Genomic DNA, 26,625 nt, shown 5'->3' with positions numbered 1-26,625 from the left:
GCCATACTCCAGTTCCAGCCTCCAGAGTAAGTAAGAATACAGGTGTGTGTCACCACAACTGGGTTGTAATTCGTCACTATTTTTTAATGTTATAGATTGTATATTTGAAAGGCATAGATTTTTTTTCTCCTGTTTTCTTCTGTATGTATCGTAATTTAAAAATGTTTGCATTTAGGCTGGGCGTTAATGGCGCGTGCCTTTAATCGCAGCATTTGGGAAGCAGAGGTAGGTGAATCTCTGCGGTCCTACAGAGTGAGTTCCAGGACAGCCAGGTCTACACAGAGAAACCCAGTTTGGAAAAACTTAAAAAAAAAAAAAAAAAAAAAAAAAAAAGTTATATTTAGGTTTAATATGGGTGTGACCCATGGGTTTGGCTTTTAAGAAAGATCCTCCAGCAGCAGCAAGGACGATGTCTGGAGGGTGATAGCCCGGGGCCCTGGAAGGAGTGCAACTTAGAGACAGATGGTGGCTTCTGCTAGTGATAGGGGGGGAAAATACAAACAGTAGGGGGTGTGGACGTTGACGGTCTGGGAGTAATGGGCTGGGTTCTTTAATTTCACACACTGAGGGTAATTGTTTCTAAGTTTTTTTGTACTTCAACTGGCTCTCAATAGTTTGAGACACAGACTGTAGAAACACTACACGCGCATCATCAGCTCCTTTCTTGGGCATCACCAGGGAATCTGTTCCTGAACGTGTCCTCCCAAGCCCAGAGACCTTCGCCTCGCTCAGAACTAGGCAAGCTGCCCAAATCCATTTATGTGCAGTGCAGGGGCCGCGGGCGGCGCATGCCCAGACCCGCAGAGTTGGGGGCCAGGCACCGCGCAGCGGAGGGCCGGCAGTTCCCGCCATTTTGTCCCGGTCGCCACACAGCTGGCCACTGCTGGCGACTACAAGTCCCGTGAGCCTCCGCGGCTGCACTTCCTACCCTCACTGTCCAGCCTGCTCCCTCCGCCCCCCTCCCCTGGGGCCGAAGGCTCTGGCTAGAGCCAGCCTGCCGGAGACCAGGTAGGATTTCCGGGAGAAAGTGCTGTGGAGCCTGAGGAGGCAGCGGCGGCGACCTAGGTGAGTTTCTCCCAGCTAGGGAAAGTGAGCGACTCGCGCGCTCTGCGGCCGCGGTCTCGGCTCGCCCGAGGGTCGCGGGCCCGGCCGGGGTCCGGGGGTAACGGCGCGGGCGGCGGTCCGTGCAGCCAGGGCGTGGCGGGCCGTAGCCTCCTCCCTCGGCCCTCCCACAACGGTCCCGCCGCGGTGTCCCCGCCTGTGGCCGGGCCCGCGCAGACTCGCGCTCTCCGCCCCCCCCAGCCTCCGCGGGGCCCTTTTGTCTGCGCGGCTTTGCCCCCTTTGTGGCCGGGCATGGAGTCGCGGTCTCCCGGGGGAGCCCACACGTCCCGCCGGGCGGGGACCGCTCCCTGGGGATCCGGTTACTGTAACTGGATCGGGTCAAAGTCCATCTTTCAAAAGTGACCTCCCTCAGACCTCTGCATCCCGGCGGAGCAGAACGGAGGCTTTGGAGCCTGCCTGGCATAGTTTCAGTGGAAACCTGGAAGTTATTGTCCAGGTCCTACATGTCAGCCTTCGGCAGCTAGGGACCAGAACTCGAGGCGCCTTTCTCCTCCAGAGGATGGTGTCTAAGAAAAAGAAGTGAGACTTGGGAGTCCCAACCCCGGAAACTGAGAAAGAGTGGAATTTACTGCGATATGTGTGCCAGCTGTGAGGGAGGGGTGGGGGGTGGGCAAAGAACTCAAGTGAATCATGGCTTTAGAAACCTGAAAATCGAAGGAGAGTGATTTCTGGGGCGTCATTCATCGCCTGCAAAAGCCTGCAAATAGTCTTTGGCACTCCATTCGCCCACACGGCTCCTCGATTCCCCAGACTGCATCCTTTTTTTTTTTAAAGAAAAAGTCCGTTCACTGAAGAACGTGCTTTGTAGAGAAACCTAGAAACTCAGTGTATTCTAGAAAGCAGGTTGGTTTGTTTTTACCAGGTAAAAAGAATGAAGGCTGTTTAGGGGAGGGAAGAGAATAAAATGTATTCTTTCGGGACACTGCTGAATTCGTGGATTTGATCCAGTTTGGTCAGATAGTAGTAACTGTATGTCCAGTCAAAGACCCCATCGCGAGACTTAGCATAGGGGTAAAGCTTTATAAAGACCAAAGGTAGGTACCCCTTTGAAAACTGGTTGGTATTTCAAATTCCTTGAGGGAAGACAATTGGGACTCCTTTACATGAACCAGGAAAGGTGTTTTGAGGCTAGATTCCCACCCTAGACATGTAGGCAAATAAAGTCTTCATTATTCGGTTTGGCATTTCATAGTGGAAATGACTTGGAGACTCTCAGATTGCATTAATGTTGTGTAGAGATGGAAGGTCCTTAATTCAGGCTGTGTCTTTCCTAGAAAGTTGTGGTGGCACATCTCTGTGACCCCAATACTTGTGTGGCTAAGGAAGATACTGGGTTGGAGACCCAGCTAGAACTATGTAATCAAGACCTTAATCTCAACAATCAAATCAAATAAAGTTTTCTTAAACGAGTATGGGGTGGGGGGGTGGGGCCAGTGCAGGTGTGACTTTAGAGACCACCTCTGTGGAGCTGATTTTTTCCCCACGTCCCTTGGGTTCCTGGAATGGAGCTCAAATGACCAGGCTTACACAGCAAGAGCCTTTACATTCTCAGCCATTTCGCTAGCTCACATTTTTTCCCCTTTTTCTCGGGCTAGGACTGGAATCCAATATCCTGACTGTGTAGCACCTGCTCTGCATGGTGCTTACACCTCTAGCCCCGGCTATTCTTCAGTTTTCGGAAATGCAAATTTATTTCTTTGAGATTGGGTTGCCGTGTAGTCTAGTCTGGCCTGGAACTCTCCTATCCTAACTTTGTCTTGCCAAGTGCTAAGATTATTATGGTTGTACCTCACATCTAGCTCTTAAATTCTGAATTTATAGTGGGCTTACTACTTTCTGACTTATTTACTCAAACATGATAGTGCTGTCCATGTTTTTGAAGAGCTGTGTACATTGTATGTCCCATTAATACACATTGTGTAACTATTATATCCTCACAATTCTGTGAGGTATTGGGTTTCACTTTGCATTTGATAAAACCTTGCCAAAATGTTAAATGACTAGCCCAAAGCCATACAGTTAGCCCAGGTAAGAAAGCTGACCTAAATATAACTAGCAAGCCTAGCACTTTCTGTTACTTCAAATTTAATGCAACTACTAATCATAATTCCCCAAACTGCTAGAGAAAAATTTTGGAAATATTTTCCAGCCTGAACAAACTGACTTACAAGGAACTGAAATTCATAGAACCATGAAGTCTTTTCCATAAGTCTTTCTGAAGATTACTGCCTTCACTCCAGCTTGATTATCCTGTATCTAGACATAATAACAATTTTATGGAGCCTTGGGGACTTGAGGCTAGCGTGGTCTTCATAACACATTTCAGGTCAGCCAGAGCTACCCAGTAAGACCATGTTCAAAAAGAAAAGAAGAGAAAAAGAAAACAGAATGTGATTAAAGGTTTATTAAGATTAAGAAGTATGATGGGTAAGGCCGCTTTGGTTCCTGAAACCTCACATTGAACTCAATGTACTTTTATTTTAAAGAGTATTAAGACTTAGGAAAATGCTTTCTTAATTTCTTTGCTTAGTAAAACCGTTTGATCAGACTAAGCCTGCAGTTTAGTCTTGGTTTTCTGTCAGTACATGCCTTGAATGTGACATCAGAAATAGCAGCCTACTTCAACTCTCATACTTAAATTGTTAAGTAAAATGCGTAACATTCCAGTGGAATTGAGTCAGGGTAATTAGTTTAGCTTCTTTGTCTTATTATTTTCTTTTTAAGATAGGATCTTGCTATGTAGCCCAGGCTAGCCTCATATTCTCACTGCTGTCTCAACCTTCTCAGTGGTGGATTACAGACTAGTTTAGCCTTTTAAACTGATAGATGCCTGTTTTAAATCTATTTTGTTTTGATACTGTAGTGAGGAAGAACTTGTTTGTTTGTTTGTTTGTTTCTTCTATTTTTTAAATGTTGGCGTACTTTATTTCCAAATCCATCCTTTTACTCATTCAGCCATGAATGAAAGTTAAGATTTGGCCCTGAGGACAAAGCAGTAAAGTGTTTTCGCCTCTTGGGTTCTACAGACTTTACTGACTGACATTGACTGGGGGAGGAAGAGAGACAGACAGTAACTACAACCAAATAAGAGTCTCAATCTCTGTACAGTCAGTTCACCTAACCTCTTTTATTTTTAAAATTAACTTGTTTTGTTTGAGACAGGCTCTTGCTATATATAATAGCTCACACTGGTCTGATACTCATTATGAACCTGAAATAATCCTCCTGCCTCAGTCTCAAAAGTACTGAGATTAGGCCTGTGCCACATGCCTGGATTATGGCACATGCCTGAATCTTAGTTTCTTGCTTTACCTGATGGAATGTTTCCAGGAGCAAGTGGCCTGAGAATCTTTCTGTTGTAAGCTGCTGCTGCTTCTAGAAAAGGAGAAGGGAGTGGGTGGACACTGGACCAAGAGTCTGTCCCCTTGTAAAACTTGGAGGTCTTTTTTGAGGGGTTTGGGGGAGGCTGCCATGTTGGCATGCTGGGGCCTATATAGATGGGGCCTATATAGATTTGTTAGTGTTTGCTTGGTTTTTGAGATAGGATTTCTCTGTGTATCCCTGACCATCCTGGAACTCATGCTGTAGAGCAGGCAGGAACTAATTTTGTAGACCAGGCTGGCCTCAGACTCATAGAGATCCACCTGCTTCTGCTTCCTGAGTGCTGGGATTAAAGGCCTTTGCCACCACTGTGTGGCCCCTTGTATCTTTGGTTTTTCCAGACAGGGTTTCTCTGTGTAGTTTTGGTGCCTGTTCTGGATCTCGCTCTGTGGACCAGGCTGGCCTCAAACTCACAGTCCTGGCTCTGCCTCCCGAGTGCTGGGATTAAAGGCTTGTGCCACTGTTGCCTGCCCAGCCCCTTGTATCTTAATAGGAGCTACGTCTAATCATTTATGGAGACCTTTTCCCCCAAAGTATTCTCTATTAAAGAAAGTTTGTTCATATATATATATATATATATATATATATATATATATATATATATATTTTGGTTTTTCGAGACAGGGTTTCTCTGTGTAGCTTTGCGCCTTTCCTGGGACTCACTTGGTAGCCCAGGCTGGCCTCGAACTCACAGAGATCCGCCTGCCTCTGCCTCCCGAGTGCTGGGATTAAAGGCGTGCGCCACCACCGCCTGGCATATTTTTTAATAATTTATTTTTATTTTATGTGCATTGGTGTTTTGCCTGCATGTATGTCTGTGTGAGGGTGTCTGATCCCCTGGAACTGAAGTTACCAACAGTTTTTAACTGCCATGTGGGTGCTGGGAATTGAACCTATGTCCTGTGGAAGAGCAGCCAGTGCTCTTAATTGCTGAGCTATCTTTCCAGCTCCCTTGTTTTTATATTGTTACAGTTAATTGCCATAATGACAGTTATGACTACCACCGAGCTACATCTCCAGCACAGGATAAAGTCTTAATTTTCATGCATATTGCATAGTTCACAGTTCTTGGAATTTCTTTTTTCTTTTTCAAGTTTTTTTTTTTTAATTTTATGTGTGTGTACTTGAGTGTATGCATATGCATCATGTGCATGCAAGTGCTATGGAAAAGGGCATTGGATCCCCTGGACCTGGAGTTATAGGTAGTTGTGAGCCACCTGAGGAAGGTGCTGGGAATCACCTGAGTCCTTTGTAAGAGCAGCCAGTGCTCTTTTTTTTTTTTTTTTTTTTTTTTTTTTGAGACAGGGTTTCTCTGTGTAGCTTTGCGCCTTTCCTGGAGCTCACTTGGTAGCCCAGGCTGGCCTCGAACTCACAGAGATCCGCCTGGCTCTGCCTCCCGAGTGCTGGGATTAAAGGCGTGCGCCACCAACGCCCGGCTGCAGCCAGTGCTCTTAACCACTCAGTCTGCTTTCCAGTTCCAGCTCTGGGTGTTCACTGGAACGCTATCCCCTCATTGCTCAGTGAATGAATGAATGAATGATAAAAGTGGGCAGATACAGTTTGGAGAATATCAGAACCAAAATGAATTTTTTTTTTAAAGATTTATTTGTTTATTATGTATACAGAAGAGAGTGCCAGATCTCATTACAGATGGTTGTGAGCCACCATGTGGTTGCTGGGAATTGAACTCGGAACCTCTGGAAGAACAGTCAGTGCTCTTAACCTCTGAGCCATCTCTCCAGCCCCCAAAATGAATTTTTTATCCAGCAGATATTTTTGTTTTGCTGTTGTATGGTAGAGGCTGCATGTTTTTGTTTGTTTGTTTTGTTTTGTTCTCCCCCTCCCCCCCAGACAGGGTTTCTCTGTAGCTTTGGAGCCTGTCCTGGACTCGCTCTATAGATCAGGCTGGCCTCGAATTCACAGAGATCCACCTGCCTCTGCCTCCCGAGTGCTGGGATTACAGGCGTGCGCCACCACCGCCCGGCTGAGGCTGCATGTTTTATGAGCATACTGATGTAGTGGTATTTAGCCCAGTCTTCAAAAACCTAAGGTATTACAAAATTATAACAGTGTACTAGAGATCCACTTAAAAAATAGATCGGGATTGGGGGCTGAGATGGCTTAGGCAGCAACCCTGAGTGTAATCCCTGGGACCCAGAGAGTAGAGGGAGAGAACTAATGTTTGCATGCTTACCCCTACATGCATGCTGTGGAGAGAGAGCCAGAGACACAGAGAGACTGACTCTCCAAGTGAATAAATAAATTGGAGTTGTAGAGATTGCCCTGCAGTTAAGAGCACTTTCTGTTTTTGCAGAGGATCCCAGCACCCACATGGTAGCTCACAGCCATCTGTAAATCTAGGGAATCAGATGCCCTGTTCTGGCCTCTAAGGGCCCCAGACTCACATGTGGTGCACATAAATACATATAGGCAAATACATACACATAATTTTTTAAATGAAAATAAAATTTAGATAAGGACTAAACGATTTTGTTTTGTTTGAGACTGGAGTTTTGCTTTGTAGCCCTTGTGGGCCTGGAAGTCACTGTATAGATCAAGCTGGCCTTGAAATTTTTTTTTTTAAGATTTATTTATTTATTATGTATACAATGTTCTGTCTACATATATCCATACAACCCAGACGAGGGCACCAGATCTCATTATAGATGGTTGTGAGCCACCCTTATGGATGCTGAGAATTGAACTCAGGACCTCCGAATTGCTGCTGGTACTCTTAACCTCTGAACCATCTATTCAGTTCTGGCCATGAAATTTCAGTGATCCTCCTGAGTTCTGCGATTAAAAGCAAGCACCAATATGTCTGGTTTAAGAGTCTGTTTTGCACAGAGAAACCCTGTCTCAAAAAAGAAGACAAAGCAAAAAGGTTCTGTTTTGATAAAGAGTGCAGGAAGGTGTTGTAGAAGGTATGGTTTTCCAGTACAGTTTTAGGTAAGGAGGACTTCAGGAGGACATGTCACTCTTCAAGTCCTCCTCCTCCTCCACCATCTCCTTCTTGTAAGGTGTGTGTGTGTGTGTGTGTGTGTGTGTGTGTGTGTGTGTGTGTTCCCACAAGTACAAGACTACACTTGGGGGCTAGAAAGCAGCCTTGGCCCTTCCTCCGGTGTACACAGGTTTTGAGACTTGTTCTCCTTCCAGCCTGCACCAGACTTGTTTTTGTTTTCAAGTAAACATGTCTTCTCTGGTGGTCAGACTCAGATTATCATGGTTGGGAGACAGACTCCCCAGCTCTAGGAGGAGGGTGTAGTTTTGAGCATAAGAATGGAATGAGTGTAAAAATGTTTAGGGGAGAATGAGTGATCTGGAGTGCTGAGAGTACTTGGGTTTTAACATTTTGATTCTGATAATCCCTCTAGATAACTTGAACAAAGCCATGGTTCACCCTAGATGACTATACATAGCAAACATGCACACGGAGTATCAGTCACTTAGACTCCTGCACTGGTGTGGTGGCTCACACCCGTTATCCCAGCACCTAAGAGGCTAATTGCAGGAAGATTGCTGTGATGAGTTTGAGACCACACGGAGGCACAATGTCCTAGGCCAATCTGGGCTACAGGTTTTTGAAAAACAATCAAAAAAGAAAAACAATTAGACATGATTTCTTTTAGTTCTTTTTGTGATGTTAGTGACCAAATCCCATGAAACGTGTTTTCCGTTGAGCTCCCCATAGCCCTTCTTTGACTCTTTAGAGGTTTTTTTTGTAGCTTATTGTATTTTATTTTTGGTTTTTCAAGACAGGGTTTCTCTGTGTAGCTTTGTGCCTTTCCTGGAGCTCACTTGGTAGCCCAGGCTGGCCTCGAATTCACAGAGATCCACCTGCCTCTGCCTCCCGAGTGCTGGGATTAAAGGCGGGCGTCACCACTGCCCAGCCAGCTAGGATTTCTTGATTCAGCTTTTATTTTCCTCCCTTCCTCCCTCCCTCCCTTCCTTTCTTTTTGTTTTTTTTGAGACAGAATTTCTTTGTGTAGCTTTGACTGTCCTAGAACTAACTACGTAGACCAAGCTGTTCTCAAACTCATAGAGAGCTGCCTGTCTCCGCCTCCAGAGTGCTGAGATAGAAGGTATGCGCTACCACTGCCCCCACCCCTTTTTTGTAAGACAGCATTTTACCAGGAAGTCCTGGCTGTCCTGGAACTTGCTATGTAGATCAGGCTGGCCTCTAACTCACAGAGGTCAGAATAATAACTCTGCCTTCCGACTGCTGGGATTAAAGAACCTGGTCCAATTCAGTTTTCTTGACTGTTTTTTTTCTACTTGATTACAAGCCATACTTTCCTATTTATGTGTTGTCTCTTTCTTGATTTTTAAACCCTATTTCTTTGGTTTTACACACACACACACACACACACACACACACACACACACACACACCATGTATGTATGTATGTAAGGATATATGTATTAGGCATTTAAAATAATATAATGTGGCAGCCCTGAAAATAAAATTCTCTTTCTGTGGGTTTCTTTCTCTTTGTTTGGTGACTCTGCTGGGGTAAACCTGTAAGGTGTGTGTTCTTTGTTCTGGGTAGCCACTGTAGTCTGCATTTGTTCGGCTAAGTGGTTAACTAATGATTAGACAGAGATTTCCTTATGTGCTGTGAACCAGTAAGTTATCCAGCTTTTGCTGAATGCTCTGGTAAGGACCTTACTACAGTGGCAGGGAGAGAAAACAGCTCAGGCTTAGGCCTTCATAACAGCTTGCCCTCTCATAAACTTAACAGTTTCATCAAGTTACCTAAGTGCCCTCCATTAGGCCCTAGCTCTTAAAGGTTCCATTTCCTAGAACTAGCAACCTGGGGACAGGGTTCCTAACACATCTAAACCACAGTAGGCATCAACTCTGATAGCTTGATTCCACATTAACATCTCATTCTTTCCTCCTCAGAGCCCTTCTGTTGGTATGCCATAGTATACTATAGTATACTATGATTGTGGGGTGAACTAGCCATCTTTGGAGCTGGGCTGCTCTGATGATTGACTCTTAGGAGTTTGTTGTTGGTTTTTGTTTGTTTTATTTTGTTTGTTTTAAAGATTTATTTATTTATTATGTATACAGCATGTATGACTGCAGGCCAGAAGAGGGCACCAGATCTCATTACAGGTGGTTGTGAGCCACCATGTGGTTGCTGGGAATTGAACTCAGGACCTCTGGAAGAACAGTCAGTGCTCTTAACATTTGAGCCATCTCTCCATCCCTGTTTTTGTTTTTTTTTTGTTTTTTTGTTTTTTTGTTTTTTTGTTTTTTTTTTTTTTTTTTTTTTTTTTTTTTTTTTTTGAGACAGGGTTTCCCCGTACAGCTCTGGCTGTCCTGGAACTCACTCTGTAGACCAGGCTAGCCTTGAACTCAGAGATCCACCTGTCTCTGCCTCCCGAGTGCTGGGATTAAAGGCATGTGGAACCACTGCCTGGCTTTCCTTCCACCTTGTTAAAGAAGGGTCTTTTGTTTCTGCTGTGCTGTGTACTCCAAGTGAGCTGGCCTAGGAGTGCCCAGGTGCTTGCGCCTCTGTCTCCCATTTCACCTTAGGAATGCAGAGGTTATAGATGCATGCCACTGCACCTGGTGTTTTCCATGGCTTCCAGGAATGGAACTCAGGTTACCAGGCTTGTGCAATAAATACTTTCATTTGCTGAACCATCTTATTAGCCTCCAGGTATCAGTGTTCTCATTTAATAAGTTATATTTTTCAATAATTTTGTTTTGTTTTGTTTTTTTGAGACAGGGTTTCTATGTGTAGTTTTGGAGCCTGTTCTGGAACTCGCTCTGTAGACCAGGCTGGCCTCAATCAAACTCACCGAGATCCGCCTGCCTCTGCCTCCCCAGTGCTGGGATTAAAGGCGTGAGCCACCACCACCCGGCTTCAATAATATTCAAGCTATATAATAAGTGTTAGTGAGAAACATACGAGATGGTAAATTTGACATTTTCAGTATCTCATGTACCTTTTCTCTTTTTAGAAACTACTCCTCATCTCTCTACCCTGGTTAATAGTGGCATGGAAGATCCATTTGGTGAGTATGGCCTGCATTTTTATTGGTGCTTGTGCTTTGTCCATACCTGTTACAGCTTTGAGTAAATTATCTCCTGCTCAATGTGCTGATGTAGAACAGTGGCTCTCAGACTTTTTGCTCTCAGCATCCATTTATATTCTTGTTTGTTAGCTTATTTTCTTGTTTATTTGCTTTTGAGACAGGGTCTCTCTACAGTCCTGGAACTCATTATGTCGACCAGGCTGCCTCACTCACCGAGATTCTCCTGCCTCTGCCACCATCCCCAGCCCTAAGGTTTGTTTGTTTTTTGAGACAAGGTCTCACTGTGGAGCTCCAGCCAGCCTGGAACTCACTATATAGACCCAGTTAATCTTGAACTCCCAGAGTTTCCTCTGCTTGCCTTCTGATTATAATATAATGCTGGGCTCCATTCATACTCTTAATATAATTGAGGGTCCTGACAACCTTCTGTTTGTTGACATTTGCTGTATTGTAAATGAGACCTGAGAGGCTGGAAAGATGAGTCAGCGGTAAAAAAAAAAAAAAAACAGATTCCTAATTATGTATATGCAGGCATTGTAAAACCTTACCACAAGCTATATCCTCGGGTCTAGGAAGTATATTTGAGATGGTAATTTAGTTTATTTTCTTCTGTCTTGCCCAATAGGCATTGATGTAACTGAGGCCAAACTCTCTGGACTCCCTGACCTGGTAGCCATAGTCAGGAAATCCAGGTGCAGTTTTTGCCTCGTGTTGAGAAGACTTTTGTTTAACACCTTGCAAGATAAGCGTTTTTTTTTTTTTTTTTTTTTTTTTTTCTGATTTTAATGAGCGTAGGATAAGCACCTTCGAGTCTTTACCAAAGTCTAACTAGTTCATTGGGAGATCTTTAGTTTGAACACTAGAGGGCAGTCAGTACCTGTTAATAGACCTAGTTTTGTCACCAAGTTTTTCTTTATTTGTGAAGATTCGGGAGGTTGAACTTACTTTCATAGCACAGTGACTGTTCCCAAAGACGAGTTCATATAATGAAAAAGTAGGATGCGATGCCACGATCCTGTAGTACCTGGGATGTACTCAGGAGGTCATCCTCCAGAACTTAGAAGAACATACCCAAGCTCCATGAGATCCTTTAAAAGAAAGGAAAGAAAGAAAGAAATGAAAAAACAGTGACAGCAAACTGGATTGGTGCATGATATGGCTGCTGAGAGATGGCTCAGAGGTTAAGAGCACTGGCTGCTTTTCCTCGGTTTGATTCCCAGTGGCTTAAAACCCTCTGTAACTCTAGTTACAAGGGATCTGGCGCCCTCTTCTGGCCTCTGGGGGCACTGCACAAACGTTATGCAGAGACAAGTAGGAAAACACCCATACACATAAAATCGAATCAAATCTGTAATTGTACAAAGTTGGAAACTTTTTTCTTTTTCTTTTTCCCAGAGCTGAGGACCGAACCCAGGGCCTTGCACTTGCTAGGCAAGCACTCTACCACTGAGCTAAATCCCCAATCTCAAAGAATACATAAATAAATTTTTTTTTTTTTGGTTTTTCGAGACAGGGTTTCTCTGTGTAGCTTTGCGCCTTTCCTGGAACTCACTTGGTAGCCCAGGCTGGCCTCGAACTCACAGAGATCCTCCTGGCTCTGCCTCCCGAATGCTGGGATTAAAGGCATGCACCACCACCATCACCACCACCACCACCACCACCACCACCGTCCAGCTGGAAACTTTTTGAATGCTATTATAATTGGGAAATTCTACCTGACTGAGAATGGGATTGTCACAATCCTAAAACAAATACAAAAATGTATAAAATTACCTTTGACAAGGTATATATGACATGTAAATGAATTTCATGTATAACTTGATTTTTAAAATATTTTATTATAATTATTTATTTTTGTGTGTGATGTTTAACACAGCAGTGGAGAGGTCAAGGAAAACTTTCAAGAGTCTGTCCTTCCACCATGTGGGGTCTGAGGATCAAACTCGGGGAGTCGTGCTTGGCATCCAGTGTCTTTACCAACTGGACTATCTAGATCCAACTTCCCTGACTCCTTTGGGACAGAATCTCACAGTGTATCCCTGGATAGCCTGGAACTCACTATGTAGACCAGGGTGGCCTAAAATACCACTATGCCTGGCTTGATGGCTTTTTAAAAATAGTTTTTGAGACAGGATCTCCTACAACCATGGCTGGCTGGCCTTAAACTCACTATAAAGTGAGTTCAAATGAGTTTGGGGATTACAGGTGTGTACCACAATTGGTTTTATGTAATGATTGGGATGGAACTCAAGTCCTTGTGCATGCTACGCAAACATTCCCTGAACTGAGCTATGTATCCCTTTGAGTCTTTGTTGAAGTGCTAGAGATTGAATTGATGACTTTACATATGCTAGGCCAAGCCCTTTACTACTGAGCCACATCCCTAGCCCCAGATGCTAGAGTATGTATGTGTTTTCTTTTTGTTGTTTTTTGAGACAGGGTCTCACATTGTAGCTCTGACTGTCTTAGAACTCACTATATAGACCAGGCTGGCTTTGAACTACTCACAGAGATCTGCCTACTTTGACTTCTCAAGTGCTGGGATTAAAGGCATGTGCCACTAAGATTGCCTTATGTTTTCCTTTTATGTGTAACAGGCATTAGCCAAAGCTGCCCTTGAATTCTTTTTCCTCTTTCCTGTACTTTACTATATATATAGTCACTAGAAGTATCTTCAATATATACATATACACTTGTTTTTCAGATTTTGGGTTTGAACTCAATGATCTTTGTACTATCGCCTCTCAAATGTGTACCACTGTGGTGCTGGAGTTCAAGCTTAGGGCTTCAAGCATGCTGAGCAAGTACTCTACCAACTGAGCTACTTGCCTAGCCCAAGAACTTTGTTCTAATCAAGACAGCTAACTTTTTTTGGGAGGATGTGGAGGTAGGATTTCACTGTGTAACCAAGGCTGCCTCCCACTCTAAGCTGTACCTATATTCCCTGATTGTTGGATTAGAAGCGTGTGCCACCATACCACACTGTGGCAGCTAATAATTATGAAGATATATTTAGGAAGAATTATTTGTAGTGTTCTAAAATGAAGAGTAGTGAGAGTTAGCAGTTGTTTTTGTTTTGTTTTGCCATGCTGAGACTCATACCCAGGGTTTTGTATATACTAGGCAAGCACTCTGCCACTGAGCTATCCTTGCTCCTCTTGAGAGATTTTTTGCTCTCAAATTCCTGTGGGGAAGACTGAAGCTTCTAGGTCCTTTCCTTCTGCATATATATGTCTGTGTACCGTATGTGTGCAGTGTCTGTGGGGGCCAGAAGAGAGCACTGGATCCCCTGGAACTGGAGTTAGAGACAGTTGTGAGCCACCATGTGGGTACTGGGACTTGAACTCTGGTCTTCTAGAAGAGCAATAAATGCTCTTAACTTCTGAGTCATCTCTGCAGCCCCATTATTTAAAAATAATGCTATTAAAGGCCAGGTGTGGTAGAACATCTCTTTAAACCCACTACTTGGGAGGCAGAGGCAGGTAGATCTCTGTGAGTTTGAATCAAGCCTGGTCTACCTATCAAGTTTCAGGCCAACCAAGGCTACATTGTGAGACCCTGTCTTCAAAAACCAAAAACCAAAACAAAACCAAACAACAACAAAATCATTAGTACTACTATTGGTCTCTGAAAATTAACAAAAAGACATGTACTAGAGGCTTGAGAATTATTAAAAGCAATATTCCATTATTGTTATTGTTGTTGTGTGGGTTTACATGGTTATGACACACCTGTGGAGACCAGAGGAAAACTTTTAAGAGTTGGTTCTCTCTACCATAGTTTTCTGGGATCACACCTTTACCTGCTAAATGAACCACCTTGAGAGCCAAAAACTAATACTTCTAAAAAATTATTTTTTATTTATCTGACAGTTTTATAATTTAAATAGTGGATTTTAGTCATTTTTCATCTGTTCCCCCCCAAACTAATATGTTTTCCGGCTTCATAAGGACGTTGGTGAAACGTGTCATTCAAGTGTGAACACAGTGAAAATAGGCATGGGGGCTGCTTGTGCAGTCTCAGCATCCTAGAGGCCACAGGCAGGGAGGTCGTCATGAATTCAAGGCCAGCCTGGAATAAAGAGTTAGAACCCTGTCACAAATATGGTCATACACCACATAAATGTGCCTTGGTCAGTGACAACCACATATACAAAGATGGTTCCATAAGATTATATCAGCAAGAGGTGGACTTGGTGTATGCCTTTAAACCCAGCATTCAGGAGCTGGAGAGATGGCTCAGCGGTTAAGAGCACTGGCTGCTCTTCCAGAGGACTCGGTTCAATTCCCAGTAACCACATGGCAGCTCATAACTGTAACTCCAGTTCCAGGGGATCCAACACCCTTAAACAGATGCACCAATGCAAATAAATAAATCATTTAAAAAAACAAAACAAAACAAAACAAAAACCCAGCATTCTCTGGAGGCCAGCCGAGACTACTATATTGAGATCCTGTCTGAAAGAAAACTAAACAAACAGAAATTACCTAGAAATATTGTAGCCATCTTAGTTATCATCCTGTTGTGTTTGTCCAATAAAGAAATTACCTAGCCTGTATCTCAGAACGTGTCTCATCATTAAACAATATGATTTGAAAAGGGAGGACTCACGCCGGACGGTGGTGGCGCACGCCTCTAATTCCAGCACTCGGGAGGCAGAGGCAGGCAGATCTCTGTGAGTTCGAGGCCAGCCTGGGCTACAGAGTGAGTTCCAGGACAAGCATCAAAACTACACAGAGAGACCCTGTCTTGAAAAACCAAAAAGAGAGGGAGAGAGAGAGAGAAAGAAAAAAAAAAGAAAAGGGAGGACTCTGCTTATTTTAGTCCTCTCTCCCTTTCATGGGGACTTGGAGGTAATACACTGAAAGTGTCACTTGCCAGCTTGTGTTGGCTACGGTGTAGTCAAGTACTGTAAATACAACTCGGAGAGCGCATGTGCACAGCCTGTGGTCGTGCATCACACTTCACTCCTTTTTTCCCCCTTCTCGAGACAGGGTTTCTGGAGCCTGTCCTCGAACTCGCTCTGTATACCAGGCTGGCCTTGATCATAGAGATCCTCCTGCCTCTGCCTCCCAAGTGCTGGGGTTAAAGGTGTGTGCCACCACCTCCCAGCTCCCTACATGTTTTAAACCACCTAATTTTTAAGTTTCTGCACATAACAATTCCTGGAGAGATATGAACACTACTTATTGAAAATATCTTTTGGCAGTATGTTTGATGAAATAATTGATGAGATACAGTTCACTGAATTTTGAACCTAACACTAGGTGTGGTGGTACACATCTATAACCTCAGCATTCGGAAAGTAAACCGGGAGAAGCAGAATGTGTAGCTTTCTTCAGTTAGGTAGTAAATTTACAAAGGCTTTCTGGGTGTTATAGAAATAGGTTAATAATGTAATACTGTTTTAAAAAGTTATTTTATGTCTGGCCATGGTGGCACATGTCTTTAATCTCAGCACTTGGGAGGCAGAGGCAGGAGGATATCTGTGAGTCTGAAGCCAGCCTAGTCTACAGAATGAGTTCCAGGACATCCAGAAGTTACACAGAGAAAGCCTGTCTTGAAAAACAAAAAACAAAAACAAACAAACAAGCAAATATATATATTATATTAAGTGTATGAGGTTTTTTTTTTGGTTGTTGTTTTTTGGTTGTGTTTTTGTTTGTTTGTTTGTTTGTTTGTTTTGTTTTGTTTTTCGAGACAGGGTTTCTCTGTGTAGCTTTGCGCCTTTCCTGGAACTCACTTGGTAGCCCAGGCTGGCCTCGAACTCACAGAGATCCGCCTGGCTCTGCCTCCCGAGTGCTGGGATTAAAGGCGTGCGCCACCACCGCCCGGCTTTTTTTTTTTTTTTCCCTGACAGGGTTTCTCTGTGTAGTTTTGGTCCCTGTCCTGGATCTTGCTCTGTAGATCAGGCTAGCCTTGGACTCACAGAGATCCACCTGACTCTGCCTTCCAAGTGCTGAGATTAAAGGTGTGTGCCACCATTGTCTGTTTTTTTTTTTTTAATTAAAGAATTGTATCATTTAGGAAATGTAAGAAACCATTTGTTAGTGTTGTGAACAATTTATTTCCTAAACAAAATGGTCAATTTTACTTTATTTAGTGTAGAAAACAGTAGACTAAAGCTATAGAATAAAGTGGAGTACCCTTGAGGAAGGAGTGGACAATGGCCAAAGAGACTGTTGTATCTGTAATGTCTAAATTTTTGTTTTTCTTGAGACAGGATTTCTGTGTAGCCCTGGCTATCTTAGAACTCACTCTGTAGACCAGGCTGCCCTCAAACTCACAGAGATATTCCTGCTTCTGCCTCCTGAATGCTGGGATTAAAGGTCTGGCTTTTACTATGTCTAAATGTATAAGTACCTCCTAGGTTGCAGGGGTTTGGGTTTGTTGTTGAGTTCGTTCCTCCATCTCAGTGGTTCTCACCCTTTCCCAGGTGTCCCATATCAGATGTCTTGCATATCATATGATTCATAAAAGTAGCAAAATTACAGTTATGAAATAGCAACGAAAATAATCTTATGGTTGGAGGTCACCACAACGTGAGGAACTGTGTTAAAGGGTCCCAGCACTAGGAAGGTTGAGAACCACGGCTCTATCTGGTCAAAAATATTTATGAAGTAGCCATGCTCCTGGCTAGTGCGTCTTGTTTCAGAGTTTATGGGAAATTTTTTGTTTTGTTATCTTAACACTGGAAGCTAAAAGTATGTCAACAGCACAGCCCATCCCTCCTATTAAAAAGGAGGAGGAAGCATGAACTCTAATTAGTTGCAATCCTTCAGGCGTAGGAGATAAATTCCTTTAAGATTAAATGAGGCTAAAAGTAATGTTACTTCATCTTTCTCTTGTAGTGTGTGTCTGTCTTTTTCTCTCTCTCTCTCTCTTTCCTTTTTTCTTTTTGTTGTTTGATTTTGGTTTTGGTTTGAGAAAATGTTGTTATCTTGATAGAGCTTTAAATTAGGACTACGGGTATCTGTTTTTATCTCTAGGAAGGACCCTGAAATCCCTGGAATAGGCTCCTAAAATTCCATGACAGTGGACTTGGACTTTCTCCGAGGGATTTATTTTAACACCACTGGTGTCATTAGTAAAACCTGCTCAAAAACACATGCCACCAATCTCCAGCAACCATGCTGCACAGAGAGCATTTCTATATTCCTCCCCTTTGTAGCCAGTACACACTTTCTGCCTGCTTCCTCTCCTCTCGTACACACAGCTGTATGGTAATGCGATGGGAGCAGCTGAGACAATACCGTATGATAACAAAGCTACATACGAAACAGCACAGCAACACTCTCCCTCTGAGAAGCAGTTGCAGCAGGAACATCAGTCCTCGATAAGAGGAAAAGGCACTATTCTAAACAGGGGATGAGCGACGGCCTAGATCTATAATGTTGTGTGTATGTAGTTGTTGGTGTGTCGTGTGCTGCTGTGGATGATGTAGTTCATATCTATAATTATGTCAGTCGATGCGTTCAATCATGTCTATCAGGATCATATAAAGCCAAATATTATACAGGTGAAGGAAGCACAGTGTAGTTAAAGAAGAAGCTTCTGTTATTTTTGCTTTCCTAAATGTTAGGTAACATTTGCTAATCATCCCCGAGAAACCTCAGATTTCACGCACTGTAGTATCTGAATCTCTGCCATGTTCTCAGGCGACTAGAGGCGACAACTTTTTACTTGTTTACATATTAATCAGATTCTACTACTCAGATAAATAGATGCAACCGAAGTGTGTTTTAACATTCTTAATTGCTGAATGAAACATGAAGGGGACCTGATTTAAGGTAAGGGGCTTAAAGTGTTTGTAATATAACTCTAAAATGCATATATATGGAAAGAACTGACTAGATTCGACATTGAAAGGAAGTACTAGTAATGGGCATCAAGATAATATTAACGTATTTTCTCAGTCTTTACATAGCACTTGTATAAATTTGAGTGAAATGGTGTACATATATATGAGTGCGAAATACACGCGAACAACAAAATACACAAGATGTCAATGTATCATTTTCCATTGATACTAGAACATATGTGGGTTAATTTTTATACAGGGTAGTCACACTGAATGAATCTACATAATGAAGTAGAACAAATACAATTAACTTTCTATAGACAGTGATTACCAGTCACTCAGCAAACTAAAAAAATTGACTATTCAAAATTGACGCTATGCATTTTCTTTCACAATTTAAAAAAATATTTAAATACTTAATCTAAAAATCAGAATAGTCAAGTAAGATATATTGATATTGGTGATTGATCATACTCTTTAGCCCATGGGCTTGAGGACAGTTGAGGACATTTCCTGTGGAATTCTTTTGTTTGGCCATTACAGCCAACAATGATGTAGGTACTTACTGTCTCCATTTACTCACTAAGTACTTGAATTATTAACTTACTAAGCTACTTAGTACAACAATACAGTAAGGATGCATGCCCAGGTCTGGAGAGCGCCATTATCCAAGGACTTAAGCTCTCTACTATTCTGACATGAACCAATAGTGAAGACTGAGGGTTTGCTTTTTTCGCGTTGTGTTCCAAATGTGGAAAGCAGTCTCAGATCACAGGAAGCGTTGAAAAAAACCAAATTAATTAGATGGAAAGAAATTGGCTCAGTTTTCTCTTAGTGAGAGTCAGGGGAAAAAAAAATAAAGAATTTTGTAACAAATGTGTAATGATCTCTAGTTTTAATATTGAAAAATAGTACATACAATTACAGAATCTTAAAGTAAGATACATATTGAATCTAAGTTTTGTTTGCTGACAAGCTCACGAAACATTTTCCTCACCATTCTTGAAAGGCTCTTATAAAACAATTAAGAGCAAATTGCACTGATTTTAGTAGTATGCCTATTTTCATGAATTAATTTACTCATGTTTTACTATCTACTACAAATGAATTTTATTCTTTTAATTCAAACACATTCCTGACTTCAAATACAAATTAAGGATATGAGTTTTTGCAAAACAGAGCTTTGCATAATGCACACTAGATACCTGAATTCAACCTAAGAGCAGGCAGACCCAACTGTGCATTGAAAACGTGAGACATCCGGTTACCATTCATCCAAGAACAAGTCTGTAACTGCAGCAGTTTAAAATCCCAAATTCAGACAAGATTCACAAAAACATGCAATACTGCCTCTACGTGTTCACAGCAGTAGTAACAATGACATTTAAAAAATCTAAACTGGTAAAACCTTCTGTGGATGACTGAAAAGCTATAAATGCTTACAAGTGAACTATTGCATATGAATCACCCACACATAAGTGTAAATAAGCACAGGCTTCAATTTCCACATTCAAGAACAGTAAAGGAGAAATTTAAGACAATGGCTTTATTCAGTATTACTGTATTTTTTTCTTCTCAAACAGATCTCAATATCATCATATGAAGATATATCATAAAATAACCTATGAAAGCATGTTACTGTCCATGAGTTCTGGGGGTCGGTATTTAACCTTTTCTGTCTTGGGGTTTCTTTAGGTTATATTTAATCTAAGTTAGAGGATTGTTATTGGCAAAAATTTATAACATTCCAGCATTTAAGAGCCTCTATGAAATTATTATGTGCATTGGAATCTGGGCTATTATAACTGAGTTTGAATTGTGTTGATGAGGAGATCATTATAGCTTATTCGGTAGATAGCAGAGAGGGACAGGAGGTCAGAACTCGAATTGACTGAGCCTCAGAATATTGGATAAAGCCAAGTCTAGGGAGAGAATCGTTGGTTGCAGGAGATTAAGGTGACTTCCAGTACAACGTATTGTTATGAAAAATAAAGGAGAGCATTCCAATTAAGATCGATATGTTGCTGGTTATCACTCTTTAGGTAAAGGTGCGTAATATCCAGTAGTATGTTGTGTAACTTATAAGTTTATACTGTCCACAAAAAAAAACTTTAACACGCAAATTATTGCAAATTATTTTAAATAACACAGTGTAATAATAAAGGGAAGGGCTGGGAACTCTGCTCATGACGGTTAAGAACATGTCTCCGCATATCTGGTAAGACCGAGTTTGGGTATTCAGCACATTCTTTATTAGGTGTGTCTTTTCAGAGTTCTGTAACATCTCTTTAATTTCGGAGAATCCACTATCTGGACTCACTGTGGAGTCAACGTCATCATTACTCATTCTCATTCTCAAGTTTTCAATTCTCCATCTATCTCTCGTCCTTGGCGTCTCATCGTCATTCCTTATCAATCACCTCTTATTTCTAAACACGAGATCAATCTCGCCCTTTCATCATATCTCCCCGCTCGTACCTCTCCTCCCTGCAATTCCCGCCTCACCCATTTCCCTACGTCCTTTTCTCCTACCCACGCCTTATCACCTGTATCTCGACACTCAAATAAAATACTTTTTCGTACAATTAATAATAGTTCTGTGGGAGTTGAGGAGACTTGCTCCATTTTTGCTGGTTTAAGAGCAATGGGGAGCTGCTACTTGTCCCAGAACATCCCTTACCTGGGTTCAATTCCTAGCTCCATATGACATCTACCAAATGTCTATAATCCAGCACACTAAGCGATTTGGTACACACCTCTCACCACCAGACCGATACATGAAGCCAGGCAATACCAATAGCAATTAATAATACAATGTAAAGAGAAGCTATTGCGAGAGCATAGTGTACATTTGGCACAATCCAAATACAAATGCACTCTTACTACAAACAATGTACTGGTCTAGATTGAATAGCACGTTGTCGACTGAATATCAAATCATAGTTATCCTTATGGGGCTGTGTTTTGGACCAAGGTCCACTATCAGCTCTGCCCACACATACATCTTTGGAAATAAAGTCTTCCATATTGCTGCATTAGCAAAGGCATGTCTCATGTCTCACTACTATGTTATTCAGCGGCTGTGATTTTTTTTGAGACATATGAGAACTTGATACAGGATGAGATAGGGTTTATCTTCATTCTCTAAGACAGGAAGGCTCATGGTCTCACATTAAAGAAGCAATCGAGCTAGATTGTGTAAGTCGATCTTACATTCTAGCCGAAATATGGAATGATGAACACGAAGAAGAGATCAGAGAATCTGTATGTGGAAAGTATGAAGCTTACAGAATTTAATTGAATGCTAATATGAATGAGGGTCATCACAGACCTTCAAGTGATTGGGAGAGGGGTATCATTTCCCAATTGATTTTGGATTAGATATTAGATCGATGAATTTGGGATGTGATAACACTATAGACAACTCATACACTACTCCATATGATAACTTACCATACTATGACCTTAAGAAAAAATAACCTCCTAACAGATTAATAAAATTTACGTATTTATTCTCTTAGGGCGTAGTGCTTTATAAAAATACACATGTATCTATCTGTACATGAACTTAAAGATAAAGCTTGGATAACCCTGACAATTTCCAAGTGCATGTTCGCCAATTTTTTAATGTATGATAGCTGTATGTAAAGTCTCGTTTAATAAATTCTACCCCCAGGGACTCTGGGTGTTTTAATGCATAGGAAAAACGCAACTAAATTCTTATAATGGTAAGCAAATCCATTCTGGATTTTAGAAAGTAATATGGTGAGGACTTATATTACATATTACAAATTTCCTAAGCATATTACATTGTATTTCTCTCGCCAGCGAAAGCTGTGATAACAGTATAATCCATTTAGTTGTCTCAGTTGTAATTGTAATAGGAAGGCCGTATCACAGTTGTGAAGGCTTTAAGTTAAGGATAGTAAAATCTTGTTTCCGGGTATGTCAGATCTCATGGTGTAGGCCTTACAAGGACGCTAGAGTGATAGCAATTTGATTTCGATAAGTACTACTGTTGGACATGTAGATAAGTCTCCTTCACGGATTTTATTTTTGTAGTATAGAATTAGTCCTGGGTTCGTTTCAATCATGACATCTGCAACAACGCATTACTCTACAGTATAGTCTTACTATAGGTCATTGCATTGTAAGGTGTAAGTTCAAACTATTAGGTTGAGCACCTTAGTTATATTTGAAATACATAGCTACAAATCCATTTGTACGCTTGCTTATGAGTGATGTCAAGGAAATGATGAGATATTTTATCGAGTGAGTCTGAGTATAGATTTTATATCATAGATGCCTAAAATTTATTTTTAGAGTATATTATTGCTTAGATTTAACATGGAAGATGACTAAACCATGGTTAAGTTAATTCACAATGTAGACAAAAGTCTATGAAAGCATGTCATAGTCTAAAACTTATATTATGTAGATTATTGCTATTTGATATTATATTATATATGGGACTGTTTTGTGAGCAGTGTTCTTTTGTCATATGTTCTCGAGACTTTCCTTTTCTATGTCTCGGGAGTATATTTTAGGAATTGTCATTCTACTTTATCAATTTCCTAAATGGGGAAGGTAAAAGGTTGGATTAACATTAGCAAGGCCATAGTATTGGATATCCGTCCGTCGTCACTCGTGGTAAAAGGTCGTAGCTTAACACTAGAGCTAAGTCTCATGCATGGTTGTTCCATGCATCCTGGCGAAAAGACCTGGGGTGATGGGCGTACCCACACATGCGCAGAACTACGAGAAGTCACTAGTTTGTAGAGAGACTGAAGTGGCTTAGATTATGACGCCTTCTGGGCGGCATCAGCTATCTCTACCCACGTTTCATGAGGTTTCTTCAGTATTTGATGGGGAAAGGACTCGGGTGGCGTCTCATCCGCATACCCAGTTAGACGAGTCACTATCCATGTATCACTTCTATCATGTTACCTGTCCATCACAGAATGGTTGTTAGCTGCCCAAGTTAGCAGGCATTGCGTCGCCACTTGCAGCTATGGGCATGGGTCTTCTTGATCTGAAATCACGACATGTAAGCTCACAGTGTCACTGAGCAAGCACGCATGTTGTACTATACGTCAGCGTTTTACTGAAACAGGCATAGAGAAAGTGCTCGCTTCTTCAACACTTGGTCCCACTGGAGGCACTCTATGCCAAGTGGATGACCTGCAGCAGTAGGATTCTCTAATACAGTGGAGGAAACACAGAACCAGGCATGAGCCACAGAGCCTGCTCTTCCTGGATAGGCCAGCTAGGCTTGAGACAATTACACTAAAAAGACTGCACGCTTGAATGCAAGAGACTCGTACGTTCCTCAAGTGTAGTATAAGAACAAAGCACAAAGCGGCATGGGCCACACAGCGGTTCTGGGCCACTCTTTAGTACACAGATAGGCCTCTCATTCTACTGTGCATTTTGCTTTGGAGTGTTACAATGGCTGAGTGTTTACCACAGGATGCAAGACGCACAGATAGTAGGGAGATTGCGCGTGTTTATGTATTAATTAGAGACATATATATAGCGCTTACATGCGTTATATGAGAGAAGTGGTTCTACTATTGTAATATGGCCAGTTGATTTGAGCATGTTACAGAGAGTACACTATCTCCAGGAAAACCTATCGAGAGTTTTACAATCAATTGTATACGTCGCTGTCTAAATACTGATGTAAGGGCAGTGGCGAAATAGTTGATACACTTCAAAGAATAACTCAAGGAATTGACACAGATTATATTATAATTTGGACTTATGATGTAATTCGTGGATTACTTGGTAGCCTTAAGAGGACATCACAGAACCTAAGACTATATGTTCAACTTACGCTTTCTGATCGCGTTCCACGTGGAACGACTGTGGTGCACAGATGGTCACGTTCTGGGAAGCAATGTCTCTACTCCTCACTCTAAGCTCTCTCCCAGATCGCTCCCAACACTCATCTCCTCTTCTAAGTGTTAGGCTTTTTCTCTCTTTTAACCTTCTGACACTCTCAAGTCCTTGTGCCTCCTAATGACTCTCAAGTACTCCTAGATGACTATACTACATATTTTGTTTCCTTCACTTCGAAATTGGTAAGTAGTAATTACTTTTAAAATTAAGTGTCAAACTGTATCTGAGTTTGGTTAAATTTAGAAAATGAAATATTCAAAATCACAGCTGCACAGTCAATTTTAAAACAAGTACAAACATGCTATGCTCTAACAGCAAAAACTCTAGAAGGAATTTTCAACTTTAACGCTAGCTATCTTAATACAGAAACGCGAGGTCATAGCACAATATTTAAAAACCAAACTTTCGATATACAATGCATTAATCGACATTAGCAACATAGAAAGTACTGGAGTCACCTCTGTGTCTAACAGTTTTGACAGCCTGACGTCAGTTTTTCTCAGGGGACCAGGGATCGACTGCAGTGATGTAAAGTGCTCGTCTACTTGTCGCAGAGTACACAGGGCCATGAATTCACATTCTCCAACACCCTGCCCGCCATCTAAACCAGCCGAGCTACAGTCGCGGCCCGTTTGTATATCCCCCCCAAGTGGCTGACCCCAGCTCCGTGGAGGACAGGCTGATCTCCTGGGCTTGCTAGCTAGTCCGTACAGCTGAATCATTGAGTTCCAGCTTCAGTGAGAGACCTTGCCTCAAAAGATAGATTGTAGAGTGACGTATGGCCTACACACACGTGTTCATGTGCACTTGGGTGCAGAATACACACACAGAAAGAAAAGAAAATTTAAGATCTTAAGAGATTTGATTTTTAAAAAAAAAAATTGAAACAGGGTTTCTTGATATAGCTTTGGCTGTCCTGGAACTCACTCTATAGACTAAGCTGGCCTCTGAACTCACAGAGATCCACCTGCCTCTGCCTCCCAAGTTCTGGAATTAAAGGTGTGCGCCACCATTGCCTGGCTCAAATTAACTTTTTATATAAATTAAAATAGTCATGAGGCTAGGGAGTTGCTCACTGGGTAAAAAATTGAGTTTGCCTGGCGTTGGTGGCGCACGCCTTTAATCCCAGCACTCGAGAGGCAGAGCCAGGCGGATCTCTGTGAGTTCGAGGCCAGCCTGGGCTACCAAGTGAGCTCCAGGAAAGGCGCAAAGCTACACAGAGAAACCCTGTCTCAAAAAACCAAAAAAAAAAAAAAAAAAAAAATTGAGTTTATCCCACCTGAATCCATGCAAAAAAGCCAGGTGTGACGGCTTGTGGTTGTAATCCAGGCTCTGGGGAGATGGGGCCAGCAGATCCCTGGTGCTCTCTGTCCAGCCAGCCTGGCCCCACTGGGGAGTCAGGGCTTGGTGAGAGAGACCTTGTCTCAAAGTAGAGTGACGACAGAGTGCACTCAGCATCGACCTCTGGCCTCCACAGCCTGCATGCGGATGCACACACACAGGTCAGTTGCCATGAGCCTCTGTGAAAGCTAATTTATAATAGCATATAAACTCATGGAAACTAATTTATTAATATAGCAGGATAATCTCAATTATGCTGTCTTTTTCATTCCTTTTTGAAACAACTGATCAGTGATTTATTTATTTATTTATTTATTTATTTATTTATTTATTTATTTTTGGTTTTTGGAGACAGGGTTTCTCTGTGTAGTTTTGGTACCTGTCCTGGAGTTCACTCTGTAGACCAGGCTAGTCTTGAACTCGCAGAGATCTGCCTAGCTTTGCCTCCCAAGTGCTGGGATTAAAGGCGTGCGCCACCACCGCCCGGACTGATCAGTGATTAGTATGTGTTCATAACTTCTAGGCATGTGCACATTTCAAAACTAAAATCCATCATAACTCAAGGGAGTCTGGAGTTGATTCTCTCCTTTTCCCATGTGGGTCCTGGGGCTCAGAGTCCAATCATTAGGCTTCTGAAGCAAGCCCTTTTACCCACGTAATTACCCCAAGTAATTCTTTTTTTTTGGTTTCCCGAGACAGGGTTTCTCTGTGTAGCTTTGCGCCTTTCCTGGAACTTGCTTTGGAGACCAGGCTGGCCTCGAACTCACAGAGATCCGCCTGCCTCTGCCTCCCGAGTGCTGGGATTAAAGGCTTGCGCCACCACCGCCCGGCCCCAAGTAATTCTTGAATGCTCTAGTGAGCTGTGTACTATGTTATTTTGTAAGGCTATCAAGACGATTTCTACCTTTTCTTTTTGGTCTCAAAAAATAAGATGGGGATTGCTCTCAAGGAAAATAGCATCTAGCCTTGGCCTCCACATACCTGTACGCACAGTGTCTCATCCTGCAGCCCAGGCTGCTCTGGAACAG

At 42.1% G+C, this 26,625-nt stretch overlaps 1 protein-coding gene across 1 annotated transcript in view; it reads left to right on the top strand.

The window, feature by feature from the left end:
* Positions 1–844: 844 nt before the first annotated feature.
* Positions 845–26,625, top strand: part of Phactr4 (phosphatase and actin regulator 4) — an 85,600-nt gene continuing 59,819 nt past the window's right edge. The window contains 2 exon segments of the mRNA XM_028888122.2: positions 845–1,065; positions 10,480–10,533. Coding sequence (XP_028743955.1) covers positions 10,518–10,533 — 16 coding nt within the window. The 5' untranslated portion in view covers positions 845–1,065; positions 10,480–10,517.

Source organism: Peromyscus leucopus, chromosome 2, assembly GCF_004664715.2.
Source record: "Peromyscus leucopus breed LL Stock chromosome 2, UCI_PerLeu_2.1, whole genome shotgun sequence".
In the NCBI taxonomy this organism is placed as follows: Eukaryota; Metazoa; Chordata; class Mammalia; order Rodentia; family Cricetidae; genus Peromyscus; species Peromyscus leucopus.
The sequence above is the reverse complement of the archived record's forward strand: the minus strand, read 5'-3'. Positions and strand labels throughout refer to the sequence as shown.